This window comes from Cetorhinus maximus, chromosome 4 (genome assembly GCF_964194155.1).
Source record: "Cetorhinus maximus chromosome 4, sCetMax3.hap1.1, whole genome shotgun sequence".
Taxonomy (NCBI): Eukaryota; Metazoa; Chordata; class Chondrichthyes; order Lamniformes; family Cetorhinidae; genus Cetorhinus; species Cetorhinus maximus.
In genome coordinates, this window is record NC_135882.1 from 20,904,893 (window position 1) to 20,929,701 (window position 24,809).

The window sequence follows — 24,809 nt, forward strand, 5'->3', positions numbered from 1 at the left end:
AAGCAGAAAAAATACTCCATTAAGGCACTGTTGTATTTGAGCTGTAGCTTATTAATATGGTCATTTTTTAAAAGCTATTGTGGCACACTTTTGAAATGTTACCGGTATTTCTTTTAGTAACAACTGCAAAATACATCAGGAGCCAAATAACTATAAATAAAAATGACAATGTTATGAAAGTTGGGGGAACATGTGAAGGTGGAAGTGCATTTAATATGTTTGTTTGATTGTTTGTTTGAATTTGCGTGGCTGGTGATAGACTATTTAATTTAGTCTAAAAATATATTGATGCAGGTCTATCGTGCCTAAGCATTTTACTTATATTTTTCAATAATGTGATTTTTCAATAATGTTTCTGTTTGCAGCAGATGATATTAAACCTTGCCCGCGATGTGCAGCATACATAATAAAAATGAATGATGGAAGCTGTAATCATATGACTTGTGCAGTATGTGGTTGTGAGTTCTGTTGGCTTTGTATGAAAGAAATCTCTGATCTGCACTATTTAAGGTAAGTCTTCAACAGCAAATCTTGAAAACCTGACAATTCCAGAATTGTGCATTTTAAAATTTCTTTCCCCCCCCCACAAGTGGAGGATTTCGGCAACAATTTTCTTTTACATAATATCGTTAAAGTAGTAAAATGTCTCGAGACACTTCATAGAAGCATTAGAAACCAAAGCTTGATACTAAGTGAAAGGAGAAGACAATAGAATAGAATGACCAAAAGCTCGGTCAAAGAGGTAGGTCTTAAGAAACAGGCAGAGGTTTCAGAAGGGAATTCCAGAGCTTAGAATCTAGATGGCTGATGGCACAGCTGCCAGTGGTGAAGCAAAGAAAATTTAGGATATTGCTGATAAGAGACATGTCTAAGCTTTTCATCTTGCCTTCATCTGGACACTCGCAAGAATGCCAATGTAAGGGGAAAACAACAATTTATACTGTGTGTGAAGAGAATGCTGATTGGTTGGCAAGTGGTGTTGCCATGGAGAATGCACCACTGATGGTAACTGACAGTTAACTGCCAAGCATTGTTTAAAATTTGAACCAGGCAGCTGGACCCTGATCGTTCATGGCATTGCCCTGAGAAATGAGTCAGCGAATGGCTGTCACTTATTTTGTTTAGCTGAAACAGGCACAACGTGTGTACATGTTCTTTCTGTTTGCAAAGAAAAGGGCCCTGTGTATTAATATATGTTCCAGTACATGGAAATGCGCCACATTGTGAGCCCGGCTGACAATCTTAAGTTGGTTGTCAGCGAATGTACTAAGAATTATGGTGACAACCAATTTAAGATAGTCAGTTGGGCTCGCAATGTGGAGCATTTGCGTGTACTGGAAGTTACAGTCGAAGTTATTAACTGTGCCTGTTTCAACTAAACAAAATAAGCAATAGCCATTTGCTGACTCAAATCGGGGTCAAGCTGCTGTTTTTAAATTTCAAACGATGCTTGGCAGTCAATTGTCAGTCACCATCAATGGTGCATTCTCCATGGCAAAGCCACTTGCCAACCAATCAGCACTGTCTTCACATATAGTATGAATTGTTATTCTTTCCCCTTATATTGGTATTCTTGTGAACGTCCTGATGAGTGAGTGCGAGACGAAAAGCTTAGACATGTCTCTCTTTTTTCAGCAATACACAAGTTCTGTACTACCAAAATCCAGGATGTGTAAGAGGCCAGAATTGGAAGGGTGCAGACAAATCAGAGGTTTTTTTGGGCTGGAGGAGGTTATGGAGAGAGGAACAAGACCATGGAGAGCTTTAAAAACTCAAATGAAAATTTTAACAGCGAGGCATTGCTGAATCGGAGCCACTTAAATCACTGAACACGGTGGTGGGAGTGGTTGAATGGGATTTGGCGCAAGTTAGGATTCTGGTAGCAGAGCTTTGGATGAGTTCCAGTTCAGGAGGGTGAATGGTGTGAAGCTGGCCAGGTGTGGGTTGGACTAGCTGAGTCTCAAGATAACCAAAGTGTGGATGAGGTTTCAGCAGTTAATGAACTGAGGTGGGGTGGAGGTATGCAATGTTATGGAGGTCAAGTTCGTACATGATGCTAAGGATGCAAGCAGTCCGAGTCAGTCTCGGACAGTGGCCAGGGAGAGGGATAGAGTTGGTGACCAAGGAATGGGGTTTTTGGCAGGATTGAAGACCTGTTGCTTCTGACTTCCCATTAATTGGAGGAAATTTCTGCTGATTCCTTATTGGATGATGGACAAGCAGTGAGACAAATTGGGCAGTGGAGGGGTCAGGTGATGTGGCGGTGAGGTTAGAACTGGGTGTTATCAGTGTACATCCGGAACCTAATGTGTTTTCTATGTCTGTGTGCCCTTCCTGTCAGTTGTTTTCATTATAAATTTCTATGTTCACACTTATCTAATACAAGCAATTTTTATTCTGCTGCAATTATAGCCTCCATGTGAATGGAGGTGCTGCAGCACCATCACTGACAGGAGGTTGTAATTACAGCACAACCAATTTACATAAGCAGTTTCCATTATAAATGTGGACAAAGGAATTTCAACTGGAAACATGGAATTTCACTTTAAACTGGGAACTGAATTAAAGCTGCATGTCTAGGTTCAATTATTACTTGGGCTCTAATCCTGCTTTATCTGAAGACCATGCTTGATCTTGACTTTCTATGTGTGCAGGAGTTTGACTAGTTAAAAATCTTGTGTGGGTGCACAATTCCTTTCAATAATATCAGGACATTTGACATCATTTAGCCATATCAACTGTCATAATGATGCTGTCCACTATGTGGCTCTGTGGAATGAGTTTCTAAAATGACTCCCAACTTCACTGCATTCCTGTATATAAAAGCTTCAACTGACTGCAGGCAACATCAGATGCAATTTACTAGTATTTAGGTGAATTGGCAGGACATGCCTACTGTTAGATTGGGTTCATTTTAAATTCTGGAAAACTGCTTATGGAAGCATCTGATGGTTAAGTTCATTTCTACTTTAAATGCAGCATAGATGGGCTTGGAAATTTTACCTTTATTTTTATGTCTATGTTAACAAAGTTCCCTGTTATTAAATTGGATTTTTTTTAAACTAGTGTTGTGGGAATTGCATATATGAAACATGCTGCTACAGTGTGAAAACAGAAGTTGCGTTTTTCAGTGCTACAGGACTTCAATAATGGCTGCTTTATGCACAATATTGCAGTTTTCCTAATTCAGAACTTCCATTATTTTCACAATAGCTTTCTGCAATTACCTGTTGTCTGCTTGAAAAGGCAGCCATTTACAGCACTTTAGCTATGTCAGTTATACTAAAGTGACACCAGAAACATAAATGAAAGGGGAAATGTATCACTTATATGGGAACAGTATGTTTACTTCCTTTCATGTTTCTGAAACTGTATGATTATGCCAATTGCACAGCTTCTATCTCATCATCAACAACACATTTTTTCTTCATTCATGCAGTATGCTTAAGAACAGAAGCATCTTTAGGCTGCCCTATAGATGGTTGTGCGCAGAACTCGGTTTAGCTCAGTTTCAGTTCCCCTCGGCTAAGACAAGGATAAAATAGCCAATACTCCTGTTCCATAGCACTCTGCATTGATGTATATGTGGGCTTTTAGTGAGGACAGAATAGAATTTGAATAACTTGCTACCTCTCTGTCCACACTCATATAAAATTTATAATGTCAACTTGTGCAAGGTACCAGAAAGTTGCTCACACTTCAACTATGTCATTAGATATCAATACATCAAGAGAGGAAGAAGAGAGGAAATAAGGGGATCGGACTGTCTGAAAAGAAAGCACTGATCAGGCAGGCTCTACTTCCCAATCATGATGCTTGAAAAGGCACGGAAATGTGATCTCTTATTGCTTGGCATTGGATCTCTGCTTCCAATCTCAAAACACTGTAATGATGGTAACTGTGACTGATTGGAAGACCAACCAGTGTTGGAGTTGTTAAAACTCTTCACTTTGAAATGTTCTTATTTAAATGGATAAGACCTTGTTGCCCCACTAATCTATGTCAGAAGTCACCAGCTTTTTTCCTAATCACTCCCCCCTCTCTCCCCATGTGAGTAGCCCAAGGAGGGGAACAGGAATAGAAACTGACTTTAAAAAACGTGATTTGCGGGATAATGAAGGAGAAGTGGAAACAAACAAAGGAACTTGCAATTAAACCTCTTTCTTGTCAGACTGCTCACAAGATAATGAACCAGATTTTTAAAGTGTTGCATCATAATCACCATAATTTAGCTTGTCAAAAGAGAGGGTATCCAACTCGTGTTTCTGTTGATAACTGTGTAAGTGCCATTAATATGACAGTTCTCCCTGCTACTTGAAAGAAAAGAGATGGAACTGCTTTATTAGTTGTCTTAGCTTTTGTGATTTGCTGAGTGCAATTTGACATCCTACCCAAAATCATTGGTCAAACGGACATGTGATAACAGATTAAAGAGCACAAATTCTGCTTGTGTAATTTGCAGTGATTTATTCGGATCGTCTCAAGGATGATGTTTCAATCTATAATTGAAATAGTTTTATAAAAACAGGTTCTAAAAATCAGGTTTTTTTTAAATGCTGGCCCCAGGAATTTGCATTAATAATGGATTTCAAACAATCCTCTGTTTAAATACCCTTCTTCCATAATGTGCTATTGTGTTTATGGTATAGTGGTGGGCTTTCGAGAAGTATTTGCGCTTTGAAATGATATTTTGAAAAGTGCAATTTACTCAATAATTGGGCTTTTTTTAAATTAACTTGTGTTTTTACCTCCTGTCTAGTCCTTCTGGCTGTACGTTTTGGGGAAAGAAACCTTGGAGTCGTAAGAAGAAGATTCTGTGGCAGCTTGGCACATTGGTCGGTGCTCCAGTAGGAATAGCTCTCATTGCAGGGATTGCCATTCCAGCCATGATTATTGGGATCCCTGTATATGTAGGCCGAAAGGTACGGTATAGACATCAGCATTTAAAGTGCTTTAAAACCTGTTGTGCTGATTTGGAACTAATAGTGTTAAGTAATTTTAATGGTGGATTTACATTTACAGTGGGGGGGTTAGAGTAAAGAGAGGAAAACCCAATATGTATTTTTCTTGAGGACTGTTGTGTATGTTTTTGTTTCTGGAAATCCAGTAAGCTTCAGAAACATTTTAAAATTTCTCTCTCTCAAACTGTGAGAGACTTTGCAAGTTGTTCAGCTGTAACTGTGTGATGTTACATTTCCAGTTACAAGATAATAGTGCTGCCAAAAAAGTAGAGAATTATTGTGAACAACACTAATAAATATTTGCTGTGCCAAATCATTAACACACTATTTATACAGCCATTAAAAAATAAGTTCAAGGCTCATTCTAAATTTTAATAAAATGAACAAATTCCACAAGAAAATAGGTGCCTGATTAGTTTTGTGCCCAGCTGATTGTGCAGTAGACTACATAAAAATAAAATTCTTTGCAGTTTGCCATAAAGCAGTACCACAGGCAATATCTGTAGTGGTGAGCAGTTGATTTTGCAGGATATTATGACCAGTTGCCTTTTTCTACCCGATTCCATCGCCCTTACATTTACTTAGACTAGCCTGTTGGAACAAGCTCTCAGCATTAGCGTTCAACAAGCCATTGAGGTAACTCTAAATCTTGAGGTCAATGTGGAACTCTGACTGTGATCCTGCCATAGCATCAAGTCATTCAGACAGAAATGCTAAGCTTCCTCGAAGGACCAGGAAACTCTAGTGTGAGGTCTGAGCTTGTTAAATGTCTTTTTGATGCAATCTTTGTGCATCCAAACCAGTTGACCCACAATTCTCTGCAGCACATAATCCTATTATTTAGTATACAAGTATGTACCATCTGTGATATTTTTTTTCTTCCCCAGCAGGCATCTAGATGTGATCTATTTTAAATCAGAATTTCCCTATCTGCTCTAACTTGTAACTATGTGGATCCAAGACATTTTGTTCTCTCAGCAATCAAATTGGCACATAGACTAGTTCTGAGTTTAATTACTGCCTCAGTACTTCCAGGAATATTGCAGCTTTGAATCTCAAAACACACCACAAGCCATGGTATTACTTTATGAAACACTTTTAAAAATTAAATTGCACTTAAAATATTTTGCAAAGCCCCTACCATTTCTGGTTTTAATGGAAAGAAATTTGGAATTAACTCTTAAGATGAACAAGTAAGTACTTTTAAAAACATAGTATTATTTAAAACCACACATTCATGGGAGAATTCAGTTCAGTCTGAGGAGCTTTGACTTTATTGCTGTTTATCAGATTAATGTGGTATTCCAGCTCCTTTTTTGAGGTGAGGAACAAAGTACTTTGAAAACTGTGCAGTTAGCTTTTTTTAGGTGTCTCAGATCTGCTTGTAAACAAAGTTATCACTGTGAAGGATCTGACATTGAACACACAACTAGACTAGCTTGAAGACAATTATGGTTCTTGAGTAACACACAGTAATAAGTAATTAGCCACAGGCCACAAAAGATCATAGGCATCCCTCTCCATTAAAGAAAGGGAGATAATTGGTTGTATTTAGCTTGAGGGGCACCACTGCGCAAGCATGGGGCAAGGCACACCTCCATGAATTAGCACAGCTGATAGGGGGATTGAACCCACGACGTTGGCGTCATTCTGCATCACACGCTAGCCAACTGAGCTAACCAACTCCCACAACACATAGAAATAGACCCCCTGACAAATGGGAATACTATGCATGTACGTAGACCAAATGTTCCTTGTATGTAGAAGCTATTCGGAGGAATATTGGGAGTCATTACAATGCAAAACATAATCACTCAATTGTACTAAAACCCAAGCAAAATTTCACCCCTATTATTTTTTAGAATCATTCATTTGTGCAAAACAGATTAAAGAAGATCTGGCAAATATTTAAGGTACTTCCCTTTATGACACTGTGTTCATTTTAAGGCATGCGGATATGAGGCAAATAGAATGTAGTACATTGAGTTGTTTTTCCTGGCTAACCGAAGATCATCAGGCACATTTGCTAATTGCATTATTTGATTGAAGTATAAATAAGATCCTGAATGGTCTTGACAAGGTGGATGTGGAAAGGGTGTTTCCTCTTGTGGGTGAGTCCAGAACGAGGGGGCAGAGATGAGAATTTTTTTCTGAGGGTTGTGCGACTTCAGAACTCTCTGCTTCAGAAGGCAGTGGAAGCATGGTCACTGAATATTTTTAAGCCAGAGGTAGATAGTTTCTTGTTAGGCAAGGGAATCAAAGGTTATTGGGTTAGGATGGGGATGTGGAACCCGAAACACAAACAGATCAGCCGTGATCTTATTGAATGGTGGAGCAGGCTCGAGGGGCCGAATGGCCTACTTCTCCTATTTTGTGTTCAGATGTATGTTCGTATGTATGTTAGTTGTAATTGTGGCCACTGGCACCTATGTATCATAATTTGCATAAGAATCAGAAACGGTAATGATTTTAGAACTTTGTACAATTACCCTATCGAGGTTTAGTAAAGCCAGTTGTACTCAACTTCTAGTTCTCAATTCTAACTGTAGTATTAGTTTCAGTTCTTAATTTTGAAAGTCACCCACTGTGTTTGTTGTCTAAGCAAAAACATTTGGAACCCTTGTTTATAGACCATCATAATATTGCAGACAACTCCAGTGTGATAGTATGGAGCCTGTATTTATACTGACTGCTGTCCTGCTCAGTGGTCCACTTTTAGCCACTTGGAAAAGGGAAGCAAATGCCTTTTTTGGCCATGTTTTCTGGAACTTGGTACATGTAGATTGAAAGATGTGCACTTGTGGAGCGTCACTGATAATCTGTTGTCTGATGCCTGTTAAATATTGAGAAAGTGGTTGTAAAATTGAGACAACGATCCCTCTGATCTCTCAGGGCATTTTTAATATTTCAAACCTAATTACAAGAAGCACCAAATTTTCATAAATTTCATGGCAAGTTGTGTTCAGTTTTTTTAATTCCACTATTGAGGCACAACCTATACTCTTATTTCAGGAGAAAATTAGATATGTTTATCAGCTGTATCAATTATGATGGAGTGGCACTGTAAATGGGATTTCATCTCTCTTGAAGGACAGACCTGATGTTCAGACACTTGTCTTCAGTGTTGCTCGTTGCCAAGCTGTACAGTGCCATCACCCACGGGTTTATCAATGGGTTACTGTTCAACTCCTTCCAAATGATAAACAGTTAATTTCAGCATATAGTAATAACATTTTAGTAATGAATGAGTTTGCCGATTTAGGAATATAACTAACGAAAGCAATAATTAAAAGGAGGAGGAGGAGGAGAAAACAAATCTGCAGTGAAAAGCATTCATCGAGTGTATTTTGCTGTGGGGGAAAATGGTGATAGTGTTCACTCTTTAGGTGAGGCTTACATTTTTGTAAAGGAAAATATTCCAATGTGTGGACGCAGGCAACAAAATCAACTACTTTGTCCTTTTTATCTTTTGCAAAATAAACCTTTGCAGTAGACTGGAAAGATGTGAAATCAATAATAAGTAGATACTGCCAGTTGAGGAACTTCTGGTGTTATGCAATATCCTCTAGCATTCAGCCCAGCCTAATGTTTTGCATGCAGCTGTGATATCTGATTTATTTGTTTTGTGGCTTTTATTTGGTCTTATTTGTAGCTGAAATATGGTTGTACATGGTTTATACTATGAATAACATATGGTGTAAATTAATGTGACCAGTTGGGAGTACCATTGGTTGATGGGAGACCCTAAAATAACACTGACCTTCTTTTGAATCTAGATTGTCACTTAAGAGCATTTGGGAGCAATAGCTGCATAGTTGGTTGCCTAGTTTGCCATGGGTTCTATCAACATCAGTAACATCAAAATGGAGGATTTCTTTGTTTCAGGCTGACCGAATGTTAAATTGCATAATCTTTGATTTTGTAAAACTTTTTTTGACCAGTTGAAGAGAATTTCTTGTCTTAAGCACTACAAGATATTCTTATGAGGTGGTCTTGAGGTCTCAAACTCTAGTAAGTTTCCTGTAAATGACAATATAACCTGCTGACATGGAGTCAAAATGGAGAAGGTTTCAGTCAAACGTAGCACACTTCGTCTGCTGGGTCATTTAAAAGGCAGGTTGAAAATGTAACAATTTTTAGAGTTGCCATAAACTATTATTCAACAGGATTTTATTTGCCTATTCTTAGAATTAAGGCTTTGTAATTCCTTAGGAATAGATTTGAAATGTTACTTGAGGTAAAAGTTTTTTTCCAACAAATAGCTGTGACAAAGTTTCAATCCCTGCTAGCCTTCTCAACATTGGATGAAAAATACCAGCTAACGTGCACTAAAATAAGATAACCTGTGAAATTCTTAAGAATGGATCAGTTTTAACGTTTGTTTAATACGCTTTGGATCACAATAGAAGTCGCTTTTTAAAACAGGTCTTTAAACCAACTGATGTCGGAGAATCCTAATCAGTGCAGATTAAACCTATTCTTGTGCATCCCACCACCCTTTGCCCTACCTTTGACATCCCTTCTCCCTCCTTTCTACAGTTGTTTAGAGCTTTGTGGAGCTCACACCTGGATACTATATACAGTGTTGACCACCTTATCTCAGGAAGGACATACTTACCTGAGAGGGAGTAAAATGAAGGTTCACCTCGACTGATTCCTGGGATGAAAGGATTGTCCAATGTGGAGAGATTAAGTAGACTAGGTCTATCGGCCCTAGAGTTTAGAAGAATGAGAGGTGAAGTGACTGAAACATAAAACTCTTAAGTAGCTTGATAGGGTAAATGCTGGGAGAACGTTTCCCCTTTTTGAGGAACCTAGAACTTACAGTCACAGTCTCAGAATAAGGGATTGTAAACTTTGGACTGACATAAGAGAGTTCTTTGCTCAAGGGGTTGTGAATCCTTGTAATTCTCTACCCCAAAGGGCTGTAGATGTTCAGTCATTGAGTACATTTAAGACAGGAAAGCAGAGTTGATATAGGAGTTCAGAAATGGTCTTTCTGATTGACCAGGCTGAATGACCTCCTCCTGCTCCTATTACTTAAGCTCTATTGCTTCCCAACTCCACCCCCAGTTTTCCCACCACCCTCCATCCACACATCTCCCTCTTCCTTCTCCAGCAGCAACTTGCATTTTATATAGGACCTTTAACGTGTAACACATTCCAAGGTGTTTCACAGGAGCTTAATCAGACGAAACGGGCAGCTTCTCCATTCCCCTTTTTTTTCTGCAGCTCCTCCATTATTGGAGAGCCCAAACCAGTGCATGTTATTGTAGTGGAATGTTGAGTGATCACAAAGAAGGAAAGGTGCTTCCACCTTACTAAATGTTATTTTTCATAATTTCAGATTCACAATCGCTACGAGGGAAAGGATATTTCAAAACACAAGCGGAACTTGGCAATCACTGGAGGTGTGACGTTATCAGTAATTGTTTCTCCTGTTGTTGCTGCAGTAACTGTAGGTAAGGAAACAAACAGCCTTTCAACAATGTAGATTTCTGGTTCAATAATCATTGGATAATGCTACATTTATTGATAGTATTGCTTTTAAATACAAAATATTCTAGACAAATAAAGCACAGATCAAAAAAAATGTCCTCAACGACAACAATTTTAGCTACTAAAAAGTGGCCCAATTTGAATCTGCACTGTGTTTCATTGTTATCTTTCTGTGATCTATTCAGTGTTCTATTGTGCCTCCCTCCATTGAAGCTGTTTACTGGTGTGCACAATGTTTACTATCTTGTTAAAGGATTTTCATTGTTTTATGTGGGCCAAAGGTTTCATTTCCTATAAATGTTTGGCAGTGATCTGTGAGGGAGCTGTATGATGTTGTTAGAATAGTAATGATTTGCCAAACCACACAGTTCCATCCTTATATTTATTTAAAATAGTTTGCCATTTACAGCAGGAGCTGCTCTTACATTGCCATGCTCCTCTAACTGTAGAGAAACTGTTTACTTTAATAAATATATTATTACATGGCTTTTGTTTTTACATTTTCAGATTTGAGATTCAAAAGAAAGCATTTTGCAACAAAACATTTTTTTTGATGTTTGAGACCCACTCCTGTAACACAGTCCCGAGATCCTAGCTCCTCGGGGTCTCTTAGTTATTTTTTTCCCTTTCATTTGGCACGCGGTGAGCCAAGATGTACAAGTTAATGGATTGCTCAGGGCTTTATGGCCTTGAAATTTCTTGTCACGTGCCAAATTACCAAAATTAAAATAAACAAAGACCCTAATTGGAATTTTGAGAAAGAAGATGCCTTCAAGAAGACATCACAAAGAATTGTACAACCATTTTGATGTGTATTAATGTCATTTTGTAGGCAGATATGGCAGCTGAATTATGCACAGCAAGATCCCCACAATTTGTTTTTGATGTTACTCATTGAGAGAGGAATGTTGGCTAGAACTCCCTTTTAATAATACGTCAGGACTTGTAAACTGCAACATGGGAGTAAAATGAGCGATAACAGATTAGCCACCATTATAAGCGAGGGCTAATTTTTTTCTTTTCCATTGAACCTGTCAATGTTGAAACTTCTGCCATTGGATCTTTAATATCTAACTGAGCAGGCAGTTGGAATCTTGAAAGATGATCCTCTGATCATTTAGCCCTCAGAACTGAGTAACCTTGATGAGAGGGTTACCTATCGAGCAATGATGACATTTGTGGAAGTTTTGTGGTGGTCTGGGTTGTGTCACATGGTCACACTGCTTAATATGGGTGGTGTGGGCATTGTCAATACGTGCTCAGATTTTTGTGATTGAGTTGTACTGATGTCAATATAGGGCCATCCTCAGGCATGTTATGTTCTCTCTATTTAGGGTGTGATAATTATGCAAATTGAAGTAGGACTCCCTTTCCCTGAAATTCCCATGATTGCTTCAAAAATGTGTTATCACATGCTGCCATAGGTTCATAGGATATTCGAGCAGGAGTAGGCCATTCAGCCCATTGAGCCTGCGCCACCATTCAATAAGATCATGGCTGATCTGATTGTGGCCTTAACTCCACTTTCCTGCCTGCCATCCATAACCCTTGACTCTCTTGTCAGTCAGAAATCTGTTTTCTGTCTCCCTTCTTTCTCGAATAGCGACATTACATTTGTGGTTTTCCAATCAGCTGGGACCTTTCCGGAATCTAGAGAATTTTGGAAGATTGCAACCAATGCACTCACTATCTCTGCAGCCACTTTAAGATCCTAGGATGCAGGCCATCTGGTCCAGGGGTCTTGTTACCCTTTAGTCCCATTCGTTTTCCCAGCACTTTTTCTCAAGTAATTGCGATTGTTTTAAGTTCATCCACTTTTGCCCTCTGTTTTTTTTTACTATTCTTGGGATGCTTTTTGTATCTTCTACCCTGAAGACCAATGCAAAATAATTGTTTAAAGTCCCTGCCATTTCCTTGTTTCCCATTATTAATTCCCAGTCTCACCCAGTATAAAACAGTTGCCCTTCCAACCTCGATTGCGGCCTGAAGCAGCAAGTTCTGAATGGCGTATGTTGCTATTTTGTGAGTAAGCATAAGTTACTGCTTTTGTACTTTTGGTTTTGCTTTTGCTGCATTTATTTTGCTGCATTTTTAAGTTTTTTTTTGTATTTATAATTGCATTTTATAATTTTCTCCTATTAAGTGCCTCATACTATTCAAAACATTTTAATTGTCAATTGAAATCACTGGCAGGGCATTCTTCTGAGAATTCTTTTAGGCTTAGGGAGCTATAGAGTGTGAGGTGGAAATTCCATAGGAATGATCAGTGGACAGTCTACCTGAGGCTCGTGCATACTTCAGAAATAATGAGTGTATAAGGGCCCAAAGATCCTGGCACAGCTAATTGTGTATATCAGAAGAAATGTGTGTGTTCATCACCTATGGTTCAGATTGGAGGCCTATTTTCAGTTGAAATTGTGCTTTCAATCTGCCATATTTTTGTCCAAGTGGAAAAGCAGCCTTGTTGGAAGTTGACATGAGCACAGGAACCGAAATGTATCTAACCTTCAAGCTACCTTGTGTTGGTATATGACTATACATCGTGCAGCTAGGTTAATTTGCAATGACTTGAGGTCTGATGCTCTTGTAAGATGTAACTGTCTATCAGTTCTTTCACAGTAATTCTTTGTACACAAAGCACTTTTTGCTATATAAATGCAAGTCAACCTTTCTGTCTTCCATTTTATACGACCAGTTGTCTTTCGTTGATGTTGAGGGTATGTGCCATTGAAGTCAATTAGTGGGCTGTTGGACCTCTATTTGTCAGAGATTACATGGATTGGTCCTGATGTGGTCTTCTGCATTATCCATCAGTCTGTTGAATGTTGCCTCTTGAAGGTGTGCCCTGCTGACCTATGAGTACGCATTAAAGGCAATGACAGCTCTAAATTGATGTAGGGGTTTGGCATAAAAGTAAATATGGAAAGAGATGACTGGCAACAGTTTATAGCTCAAGTTTTTGGACATCGTCCTTAATTGTTCTGCTGCCTTATGCTTCTCTTTCAAGTTCCTGTGGATAATGGGTGTGGTGCTACCTGTTGCTAGAAATAGCACAATATCATTCTTTTGGAAGAAAGCCCTGAAGTGCCAAACAGGGCAACCCAACTCACGTGGCTGCATGTCTCTTTTGGCAGCAACAAATGGGCTGGGTCCACCACTGGCTCTTGTTTCAGGCCTTCATGTTGTGTTTTTGATTTGTCTGGCAATTCTTCTGTTTCTCCTCCCCTCTCATCTCTATTTCTAGCCTTGGCAACGATATTCTAAATTTCATTTAGAAGCTTGATAAAAGTTTAAACAATATTTATCCCCATGCATAGCCATTTAAGTGCATGGAAATTCCACCTACTGACAGCATTTTGTGCATCTGTTGTTATCCTCACTCCCTGCACAAGGCCAGATTTACATTGGCAGCTCTGTGTTGTTCAGATGAGTCGATCACAGAACTGCAGACAATGTGTATTGTCTAGCTCTTCCCCCAGACTCGAGGCAGAAAAGTTTGAACTTGGCTTGGAAAGGGAAAGCAGACCTTTTTTTTCTTTCCCGCCCCCCCCTGTTGTTCGCAAACAGGTTTTGCTATCAGTCTACCTCTGTGGTTTGCTTGCTATTCTGGCTGTTTACAGTGTTAGCTTGTGTATAATTGGAGATCTTAGTTCTGTACTTACAAGTCCATAGTCTGGAATCAGCAGCCTTGCTGATTATGAAAATGGGGCAGTAATCTGGATCTGCTTTTGGAGCATGCTTTGGGGTTGGCTTTGAATTGATTGGGTTCCTGAAGTAGACTAAGCTTGTACTTAGGATTTTTACCTGTGCATTGTATGCAAATGAAAGGTGTGGGATTTGGATAGAGCTGCATGATTTGAAGGAAAGTTAGCTCACTATTGTGGAGGAATTGAGTTGTATATACTCTTTCTCCCCTCATACTCAAGGAAGACCCTTCTTTACAGGGTTTGTAAAAATTGGGACATGTTGCCATAATTGGATGCTTGACACACATGTTGAATGAGTGCTCTTTCTGTTAAAATCTTGCAGTTATGCCTGTGTGTGTGTGTGTGTGCAGGTTAGGAACCATAATGGCCTGATTGTTGAAGTTTGCGGTTACTCAGAATGGCTGCTATCTGTGATGAGGTTGCATCCAGCAAATGTTACTAGGTGAATGAACCAACTTTGAGCAAAAGGGCTCTTCAATGTTGTGTTTGACATGCTCCCTAATACCAGAAATCTGAACATCTAATTGATTCGAGTTATCCAGGTCCATTCCTTTTTCAGCTGAGGTTACCAACGTAACGGTAATTTCAAAATGTAATTTGTTCAGTGTGAAGCACTTTGGGCAAGATGTGATGAGGTGCTATATAAATGCAAATTCCTTTTCCTTGCACCTAAATATTCAAGTTTATTCTCATAAGTAAGTTATTCACATTTTACGCCATTGCTCAAGAATGGTGAAAAGCCTGCCCCTGGGATGGGATGGCAGTCTGTATGTTTGAGTGGAATGAATAGCAGTGGTGTCAATTGGAGTTGTCTCTTGGGTGAAAAATGGTCTCATTTGTTTGTTTTCTCCCCTAATCTGTGATGGATGGGATTGATTTGGGTTCAGTTGTGGAGTTCAAGCAAAAAAATTGTGTCCCACTAATTGGTCGAGTATTACTCGAGAATAAACATAAACATACCCTCGATGGATTACAGGGACCACACTTTCACACATTGACCCGAACACTATATTTATATTTAATTTAGCATGTTTTTAAAAAGCATAGGTGTTCAGTACAGAATAACCTTAATGGGTATGTAACTTTTTATTTCAACGAGTGACCTACTCCTACTCCTAATTTGTACGTTCGTGTATCTTCAGGACTAATAATTCTGCTGTAAAATATTTCATGGGTACTTGACTGTTTCAATATTTCCTTCGATAACGTAGTTATTTTTGTTTAATGTATATGAAGCATTGAGATATATAAATGACAATGGAACTCTGTTCTGGGTAATTATATCACATTTAAAATCAGTTTTGTTCAACAGAAATGAAAACCTTGTTGCTAGGAAAGTGTGAAATGACGTTTTAATAATGTATCCATTTCAGCTGTGGGGGAAAAAATACCTGCAGTACTATTGTAGAGTTGCCCTGCAAATGTCTGAAGAGAACGTTTCGAACAACACTGGGATGATATACTGAGGGTTGCAAGACTGCCACAAGTACAGGGAGCAGCTTTGACAGTGCTTCGTTTTGATCCTATTGGCTAAATTGTTTCATTTTGTATATTGTAGCGTATTGCTACCACTACCCTAACTAAAGCCAGTGAACCAAACTCTTTAATATAATTACCTCAGGTACGGGACTGTCAGGCACATTTTCAAACTGCTTTCTGCCTACACACTCCTTCACACCATGCAACTGTCGACATTTGTGTGTAATTGACACTGATTTTAAAAACTAATATTAAACTTAAGTGGGTGACTCTTGTCAAGTGTTTGAAATCCTAATATGATTTCAGGTTTCTGTTAGAGAATTACGCAGAATTACATAGACTTGGAAAGTGATCAGGCTTGTAATTGGGGAATAGCCAAAGGAAATTAGAATGGAACTGTTGAGAAAAACTGCAGTAAGGGCATGGGCCAGTTATAATGTTGTAAGCCTATTAATGCAGAATTAGTGTTCACAAAGTCACCTGACTACAAAGTAGGAAATATCTGCTTACCAACATGTAGTGACCCACCTTGATCTAAGCTTACCAACCTTGCAGGGTTTTACCAAGGGCTGACACCCGACATACCAGACTATTTTTAATTTGCGTGTGGTGCCTGGGTTAGTTAATGTGATCAACAGTGTGACGAATACACAAAAGCATTCTGCTTCAAATAGGAGATAATTTGTGCTTTGCTGTTGAATGCATTTTTTTTCTGTTCTATCTTTACAGGAATTGGGGTTCCCATCATGCTGGCATACGTCTATGGAGTAGTCCCCATTTCTCTCTGCCGTAGTGGTGGCTGTGGCGTTTCTGCTGGCACTGGAAAGGGTGTGCGGATAGAATTTGATGATGAAAATGATAATGCTGGTGGAGGAAATGCAGCATTAGGTAAGGGCTAGTTTTTTTTAAAAAAATTCCTGCCACCAGTTATCTTTAGTATTAATTTCCATATACATTTCCACATATGCGACTGCATATGTGTTTAGTTGCTTTAATTTACGCAATTAAGTTGCGTAGTAGAAGTGAGTGGGCAACATCTTAATAAATCTCTGTAGGCAGCGCTGTTGACTCTGTGTCTACCATAATCATGGAGTGTACTTTGTTCAGTGGTTGCTTTGTTCTATTTGTTGGCCTACAGAGATTTAGTTGGTGCCTATTTTTCATGGGGGTCTAGGAAGCTACAAGGGACTGTGGTCAGAATGCTTGCAGCAATGTGGCAAATTAATGCTTCTGTGAGCAATTTAACTGATTCGCTTTTACGTCATTTCAGCAATTCCTTTGTTAACCATTGGACTATTTGTAGACTGTACAAAAGCATGTCAGCTTAACTCTTCGTAAACAGGCTTCTTTTTGCAAAGATTCATTTTAGTTTAACTGACTACCCATCACCTAAATTTTGTAGGTAATTTTTCTCCCCTGAAATGCACTGTTCCTTTAAGTATAAACAGCCCCTCCTGCAGCTGACTTGGGGATGCACCTGCTTTTCATTCTGCTTTTGACTTAACTCTTCACATTTGTACCTCGTCGTGCTATTTGTGTTTTTTCATGGTGCGGTGCAGTGGTGTCCAGACTTTATCTTCAGGGTATATACAATATACAGTATATGTCATGGAGCCTTGTAATAGCTGGGTGTGGGAGAGCGAATGGGAAGTTGGGAGAAAGCACAAGTTTCATTCCATGTTCCCATGAACTTGCAAAAGTTCCATTTTGCTGTTAAGGTTTACCCATCAACAAAGCAAAAGCATCAAGAATAGCCCTTTACCATTCTCTCTCTCTATCCCTGCCCTCCGCCCCTCAGATAACGGACAAGGACAAAACCGCAAAAAGGACTGAATTGCCAGGGCTTTTTGAGGGTGGGACTGCCAGGAATTGAAACCCCTGCGCTAGTGTGCTCTGCTGCTGAACCATACTTTACTAAAAAGGCTGGAGTTCCCAGTTAAAATGTAATTGTGCACTATTGTAGTGATTGCCTGTGTGCATTTCTGTCTCTGTGCCTGCTTTCTGCAATTACTGTACATTAGTTTGGTCAGCCTTTTTGGTCCTTCCAGTGATACCAGTTGGATGCTAAGGAACTCTAGCTTAGCATTATTGCTTTTTCACTCCGCATATCAAACCGCTACAAAGTCTCAAAAAAGGAATGAAACCGGACAGGCCACCTGGCATCAACCTAGGCACCTGAAACAACAACGGCAAACTGAGCCCTGTCGACCCTGCAAAGTCCTCCTTACTAACATCTAGGTGCTAGTGCCAAAATTGGGAGAGCTGTCTCACAGACTAGTCAAGCAACAGCCTGACAAAGTCATCCTCATGGAATCATATGTTACAAATAATGATCCAGACACCACCATCACCACCCCTGGATATGTCCTGTCCCACCATGTCCTGCTCCTCCATGTTGAGCACCACTTAGAGGAAGCACTGAGGGTGGCAAGGGTGCAGAATGTACTCTGGGTGGGAGACTTCAATGTCCATCACCAAGAGTGGCTCGGTAGCACCACTACTAACTGAGCTGGCCGAGTCCTAAAGGCCATAGCTGCTAGACTGGGCCTGTGGCAGGTGGTGAGGGAACCAACAAGAGGGAAAAACGTACTTGACCTCATCCTCACCAACCTACCTGCCACAGATGCATCTGTTCATGACAGTGTTGGTAAGAGTGGCCACCACACAGTCGTTGTGCAGACGAAGTCCCGCCTTCACATTGAGGATACCCTCCATCATGTTGTGTAGCACTGTCAACATGCTAAATGGGATAGGTTTCGAATAGATCTAGCAACTCGAGACTGGGCATCCATGAGGCACTGTGGGCCATCAGCAGTAGCAGAATTGTACTCAAAACACAATCTGTAACCTCATGGCCCGACATATCCCCTGCTCTACTAATTATCATCAAGCCAGAGGATCAACCCTGGTTCAATGAAGAGTGCAGGAAGGCATGCCAGGAGCAGCACCAGGCATATCTAAAAATGAGGTGTCAACCTTGTGAAGCTATAACACAGGACTACTTGTGTGCCAAACAGCTTAAGCAGGAAGTGATAGACTGGGTAAGTGACCCCACAACCAATGGATCAGATCTAAGCTCTGCAGTCCTGCCACATCCAGTCGTGAATAGTGGTGGACAATTAAACAACTCTCTGGAGGAGGAGGCTCCACAAATATCCCCATCCTCAATGATGGGGGAGCCCTGCACGTCAGTGCAAAAGATAAGGCTGAAACATTTTCTACAATCTTCAGCCAGAAGTGCCAAGTGGATGATCCACCTCAGTTTCCTCCTGCGGAGGTCCCCAGCATCACAGATGCCAGTCTTCAGCCAATTCAATTTAAATTTACTCCATGTAATATCAAGAAATGGCTGAAGGCACTGGATAGTGCAAAGACTATGGGTCCTGTCAACATTCTGGCAATAGTACTGAAGACTTGTGCTCCAGAACTTGCCGCGCCCCTAGCTAAGCTGTTGCAGTACAGCTACAACACTGGCATCTACCCGGTTATGTGGAAAATTGGCCAGGTATGTCCTGTGTACACAAAACAGGACAAATCCAACCCAGCCAATTACTGCCCCATCAGTCTACTCTTGACCATCAGTAAAGTAATGGAAGGGGTCATCACCAATGCTATCAAGCAGCACTTGCTTAGCAATGACCTGCTCACTGATGCTCAGTTTGGATTCTGCCAGGGCCGCTCAGCTTCTGACCTCATCACAGCCTTGGTTCAAACATGGACAAAAGAGCTGAACTCCAAAGGTGAGGTGAGAGTGACTGCCCTTGACACCAAGGCCACATTTGACTGAGTGTGGCATCAAGGAGCCCTAGCAAAATTGGAGTCAATGGGAATCGGGGGGAAAAATCTCCACTGGTTGGAGTCTGAACTAGCATAAAGGAAGATGGTTGCGGTTGTTGGAGGTGAGTCATCTCAACTCCAGGACATCACTGCAAGAGTTCCTCAGCATAGCGTTCTCAGCCCAACCATTTTCAGCTGCCTCATCAATGAACTTCCTTCCATCATAAGGTCCAAAGTGGGGATGTTCGCTGATGATTGTTGCCCAGCACCATTCGCGACGACTCAGATACTGAAGCAGTCCATGTCCAAATGCAGCAAGACCTAGACAATATCCAGACTTGGGCTGACAAGTGGCAAATAACATTCGCGCCACACAAGTGTCAGGCAATGACCATCTCCAACCAGAGAGAATCTAACCATCTCCCCTTGACATTCAATGACATTACCATCACTGAATCCGCCACTATCAACATCCTGGGGGTTACCATTGACCAGAAACTGAACTGCACTAGCCATATAAATACTGTGGCTACAAGAGCAGGTCAGAGGCTAGAAGTCCTGCAATGAGTAACTCACCACCTAACTCCCTGAAACACAAGGTACAAGTCAGGAGTGTGATGGAATACTCTCCACTTGCCTGGATGAGTGCAGCTCCCACAACACTCAAGAAGCTTGACACTGTCCAGGGCAAAACAGTCCGCTTGATTGGCACCACATCCACAAACATTCACTCCCTCCACCAGGCAAACATTTGCTTCCTCCACCACCGATGCACAGTAGAAGCAGTGTGTACCATCTACAAAATGCACTGCAGGAATTCACCAAGGCTCCTTAGATAGCACCTTCCAAACCCACAACCGCTACCAACTAGAAGGACAAGGGCAGCAGATAGTTGGGAACACCACCACCTGGAAGTTCCCCTCCAAGTCACTGACTATCCTGACTTGGAAAAATATCATCGTTCCTTCACTGTTGCTGGGTCAAAATCCTGGAACTCCCTCCCTAACAGCACCAAGGGTGTACCTACACCACATGGACTGCAGCATTCAAGAAGACAGCTCACCACCACCTTCTCAAGGGCAACTGGCGATGGCAATAAATGACGGCCCAGCCAGCAAAACCCACATCCCATGAATGAATAAAAAAAATGTCTGTAGTTAACGACACCCAGCATTCGATTAGATTCCAGACCTTAGGAACCGTATCATTTCTGCTGACTTTTCTTATCACCTTGTTAGCTAGGCTATTGACATTACAAATTTACAGAAAACGCTTCTTTGGCTCTATGATTTTTAATTGTTTGTACTGATGCAGGATTACTGTTCAGTTGTTGCACTAAGCGTAAGGCAAGTTTTAAAGCATAATACACAATGTGACATGTATTCAGGAAGCTCCATAGGAGACTTCACACTTCCAGCCTGAAGCATCTGCTTACGATTTTAATTGCTAACAAAAGTGAAATGAATCAAAAGTAATAAGTTGCTGCTGTGTCTGTTTTTGCCCATCTAGATACCACGTTTGTTGTTGAGTCTCGCAATAACCCCAGTATTGGAGAGGGAAGTGTTGGGGGCCTCACGGGCAGTTTGAGTGCCAGTGGCAGTCACATGGACAGAATAGGTGCGATACGAGACAACCTGAGTGAAACTGCGAGCACCATGGCACTGGCTGGAGCCAGTATCACAGGCAGCCTTTCTGGGAGTGTGATGGTCAACTGTTTCAATAGGTAAGCCCCACAGAGTTTTGTAGTTGCGGAAGGTCCTTTCATTGCCTGTAACCTTTCTAAACACACATTGAAAACGGATGCAAGAGTTGACTTGGAAGAGTTAGTGAATGAACCATTGGCGAAAAGGAACTGCATGCATAAAAACAAAAAACTACTGCGGATGCTGGAAATCCAAAACAAAAACAGAATTACCTGGAAGAACTCAGCAGGTCTGGCAGCATCGGTGGAGAAGAAAAGAGTCGACGTTTCGGGTCCAGATGACCCTTCAACTGTTCTGTTGAAGGGTCGTGTGGACCCGAAACGTCGACTCTTTTCTTCTCCACCGATGCTGCCAGACCTGCTGAGTTCTTCCAGGTAATTCTGTTTTTGTTTAGGAACTGCATGCAGCTGAGTGCAGATAAAGTGATTTGGCTTTTGACACATCCTGGGCTGGAATCACAGCATGTTACAGCACAGAAATGGGTCAGTTGACCCATCATCGTTCCCAGTGCCCTGTACACTGAGCCACTCAGTCTGATCCACTCTCCTGCTGAATCCCCAACCATTTTAATATTTCCACTTTTGAGTGATCTAATTCCTTTTGATGGAATTTAAGGATTGTTGCAACAACATTCTGTGACAGAATTCCACATTCTGACCATCCTCTGAGAATAATGTTTAAACTTCCCCTTTTAATTCTTTTTGTCATTGTCATAAATTGATGTTCTATTGTTGTATAACCAACCAATGAAAACATTTGTTGACGGTTCACTCTTGAACACCTCTTTCAGGTCACTCCTTGATCTATTCAACTCTAACAGGAGGGGAAAAGTCAAAATTTATTTATTCCCCCTGAATAATAATAACCCCCATATCCTAGTGAATCTACTTTACATCTTTTTCTTTGCTTTTATATCCTTCCTACAATGGGGAAATGAAAGTGCGCACACGTGTTTTATTCGTGCCTGAGTGATTCTAAGTGGTTATCTTGTAAAAGTTGTTTGTTGGAGACAGTATTTTTTTTCTGTTATCACTTCCTCTAATTTTTGATCTGATTCTCTTAGGTTAGAGGTGCAGGCAGATATCCAGAAGGAACGATACAGTCTCAGTGGTGAATCTGGCACAGTAAGCATTGGGACCATCAGTGACAATGCCAGCACAAGGGCCATGGCAGGATCAATTATCAATTCCTACAACCCACTGGACAGGTCTGTTGACATTTTTTAATGATTTCATAAGCTTGTGATCTTTTAAATTTGTTTAAATTATTTTTGCTATTTGCAGTAATAATTATTTTGAGGTTAAAAAGCACAGGTTGTTTCACAAATTTTTCAATGAAAAGTAGTTTATACATTCTGCTTTAAAGAATAATAACCTCTCTAATTGTTGCCTAAATAATTGCCAGGGGCCTTCCGTGTGATATTGCTGCTGTCTACTTCTTGGCTGAGAGGGTTCCTTTTTGTGTTGCATGGTGCATCCATAAACATGACAGATCAAAGAGCTTGCATTTACATAGCACTTTTCATGACCTCAGGGTGTTTCAAAGTGCTTTCCAAGCAATGATATATTTTTAAATGTTAGTCACTGTTGTAATGTAGAAAACACAGCAGCTAAATTGCATGCACCAAAATCCCATCACTGTCAGTGAGATAAGTGACCAGATAATCTATTTTAGTGTTGTTGGTTCAGTGATCAATATTCACCACACACTGGAGAAACCCTCAGCTCCTCTTCAAATGGTGCCATGGGATCCTTTATGGCCCCCCTGAGGGGGCAGGTGGATTCTTGATTCATCTGAAATAAGAAAAAGCACCTTCATGCATATCAAAATCTGGTTGGGACACCAGACCTGCTCTTATTTCTTCGTTCCATGCTAGAGGCTGGAGCAATCAGGAGCTTGCTCTAATATAAAATAAAAACACAAAATGATGGAAATACTCAGTAGATCATGCAGCATCTGTGGAGAGATATTGAGGTTAACGTTTCAGGTCAGCCGCCTTTCATTAGAACACTAGGAACTTGCGTCGTTTTCTGATGCCAACCATTCCAAAAATAGTCCGTACATCTGGGTGTTGGGTTGCAGGGGAGGAAGCTGCAGTAACCGTCCTGAGCCCAGTGGCCAGTTCAAAGTTTCTTCGGTGTTTAACCAAGAACTGAATGTGTAATTGGATTGAAAGCCACATTTTTGTCACCTGCCTGCAAGAACATGGTTCATGTTACATCGCAAAAGGAAGTAAATGAATGGCCCCATACGGTATTCCCAGCCATGTTCGTGCACATACTGTCGCATACACACTGACTCTTCTGAGAATTGACGCTTGAGTTGCAGGCATGAATCTTGATGACTTAAAGTTCTTTTTAATTTTTTCCAATTTATGTGTTTAATTAAACAGAATACAGAAGAAATCTAATGCACTTAAAATATATTTTACATTAACTTCTTGGTGCTTCTCAAAATAAAGCACTTTATTGCTAACAGTGCCTTTTTGTATGTACTTTGGGTACCTACTGTATATATAAAAAAGAAAATGCTGGAAATACTCAGGTCAGACAGTATATGTGGAGAGAGAAAGAGTTAACATTTCGGATCGATGTCGTTTCATTAGAACTGGGAAAAGTTAGAAATGTAATAACTTTTAAGTTGGTCAAATGGGAGGGTGTGGAAAAAGAACAAGAGAGGGTGTGACTTAGGGTGGAAGACAGGAAGTGCCATATAGACAGTGGTGCGGGGCCAAAGGAAGTGGTAATGGGACAAGTAAAGAAACAAAAGATGTGCTCAGAGGAGGTGTAAATGGCAGAATAATGAGCAGCTGCTGTCCAAAAGTAAAATAAGAGGGAGTAAAAAAAGAACAATGCTGGAAAAAACTCAGCAGGTCTGGCACCATCTGTGGAGAGAGAAACGGAGTTAACATTTTGAGTCCATACGACTTCTTCAGAGCTAAAGAGAAGTAGAAATGTGATGGATTTTATACTGTTTAAAGGTGTGGAGCAAGTGAAGCAAGATAGAAGGTCAGCGATAGGTGGGGGCTAAGGAGAAATTGACAAAGATGTTATGGACACAAGACAAAGGGAGTGTTAATGGTAGTGGTGAGGACTAAAGGAGGTACTGACAGTGGCATAAAGGTAAGAAAGCAGAGTGTGTTCATAGCAGAACAAGGGTCAGCACTCTGTGAAAGAACAACATAGAAACAAGTGACAGATGGTCCTGTGGCAAGCGACAGGGAGGTCTGGGTCATGCTTGCGGACAGACCGAAGGTGAAGAGGGGGGAGGTAAAGGGGCCGATGTTGTACCTTTTGTGATTGCGTGGCATGGGGATGAGGTGTTGGGGGTGATGGAGGAGTGGACCAGAGTGTCCCTGAGGGAACAGTCCCAATGGAATGCCAACGTGGGGGTGAAGGGAAGATGTGTTTGGCGGTGGTGTCCTGCTGGAGTTGATGAAAATGGCTTTGATTGTGGAGGCTGGTGGGATGAAAAGTGAGGACAAGGGGAACCCTATCATGGTTTTGGGACGGAGGAAAAGGGGTGAGGGAAGAGGTGCGGGGGATGGGTCAGACACGGTTTTGGGCCTTGTTAACCATAGTGGAGAGAGAACCCTCAGTTAAGGAAGAAGGAAGACATGTCAGAAGCTCTGTTTTGGAAGGTGGCATCATCATAACAGATGCGACGGAGGTGAAGGAACTGGG

At 40.7% G+C, this 24,809-nt stretch overlaps 2 protein-coding genes across 8 annotated transcripts in view; one reads left to right on the forward strand and one right to left on the reverse strand.

The window, feature by feature from the left end:
• Positions 1 to 24,809, reverse strand: part of LOC144679535 (sperm-associated antigen 1-like) — a 503,898-nt gene that overhangs the window by 339,461 nt on the left and 139,628 nt on the right. The window lies entirely within an intron of this gene.
• rnf19a (ring finger protein 19A, RBR E3 ubiquitin protein ligase) overlaps positions 1 to 24,809 on the forward strand; it is a 68,467-nt gene that overhangs the window by 39,595 nt on the left and 4,063 nt on the right. For 3 of the 4 annotated variants that reach the window (XM_078540021.1, XM_078540024.1, XM_078540022.1), the window contains exons 4-9: positions 366 to 510; positions 4,760 to 4,922; positions 10,309 to 10,423; positions 16,376 to 16,534; positions 20,933 to 21,146; positions 22,190 to 22,333. In XM_078540021.1, the coding sequence (XP_078396147.1) occupies positions 366 to 510; positions 4,760 to 4,922; positions 10,309 to 10,423; positions 16,376 to 16,534; positions 20,933 to 21,146; positions 22,190 to 22,333 (940 nt within the window). The remainder of the gene's footprint in view (positions 1 to 365; positions 511 to 4,759; positions 4,923 to 10,308; positions 10,424 to 16,375; positions 16,535 to 20,932; positions 21,147 to 22,189; positions 22,334 to 24,809) is intronic. The other variant, XM_078540023.1, reaches the window with a different exon arrangement.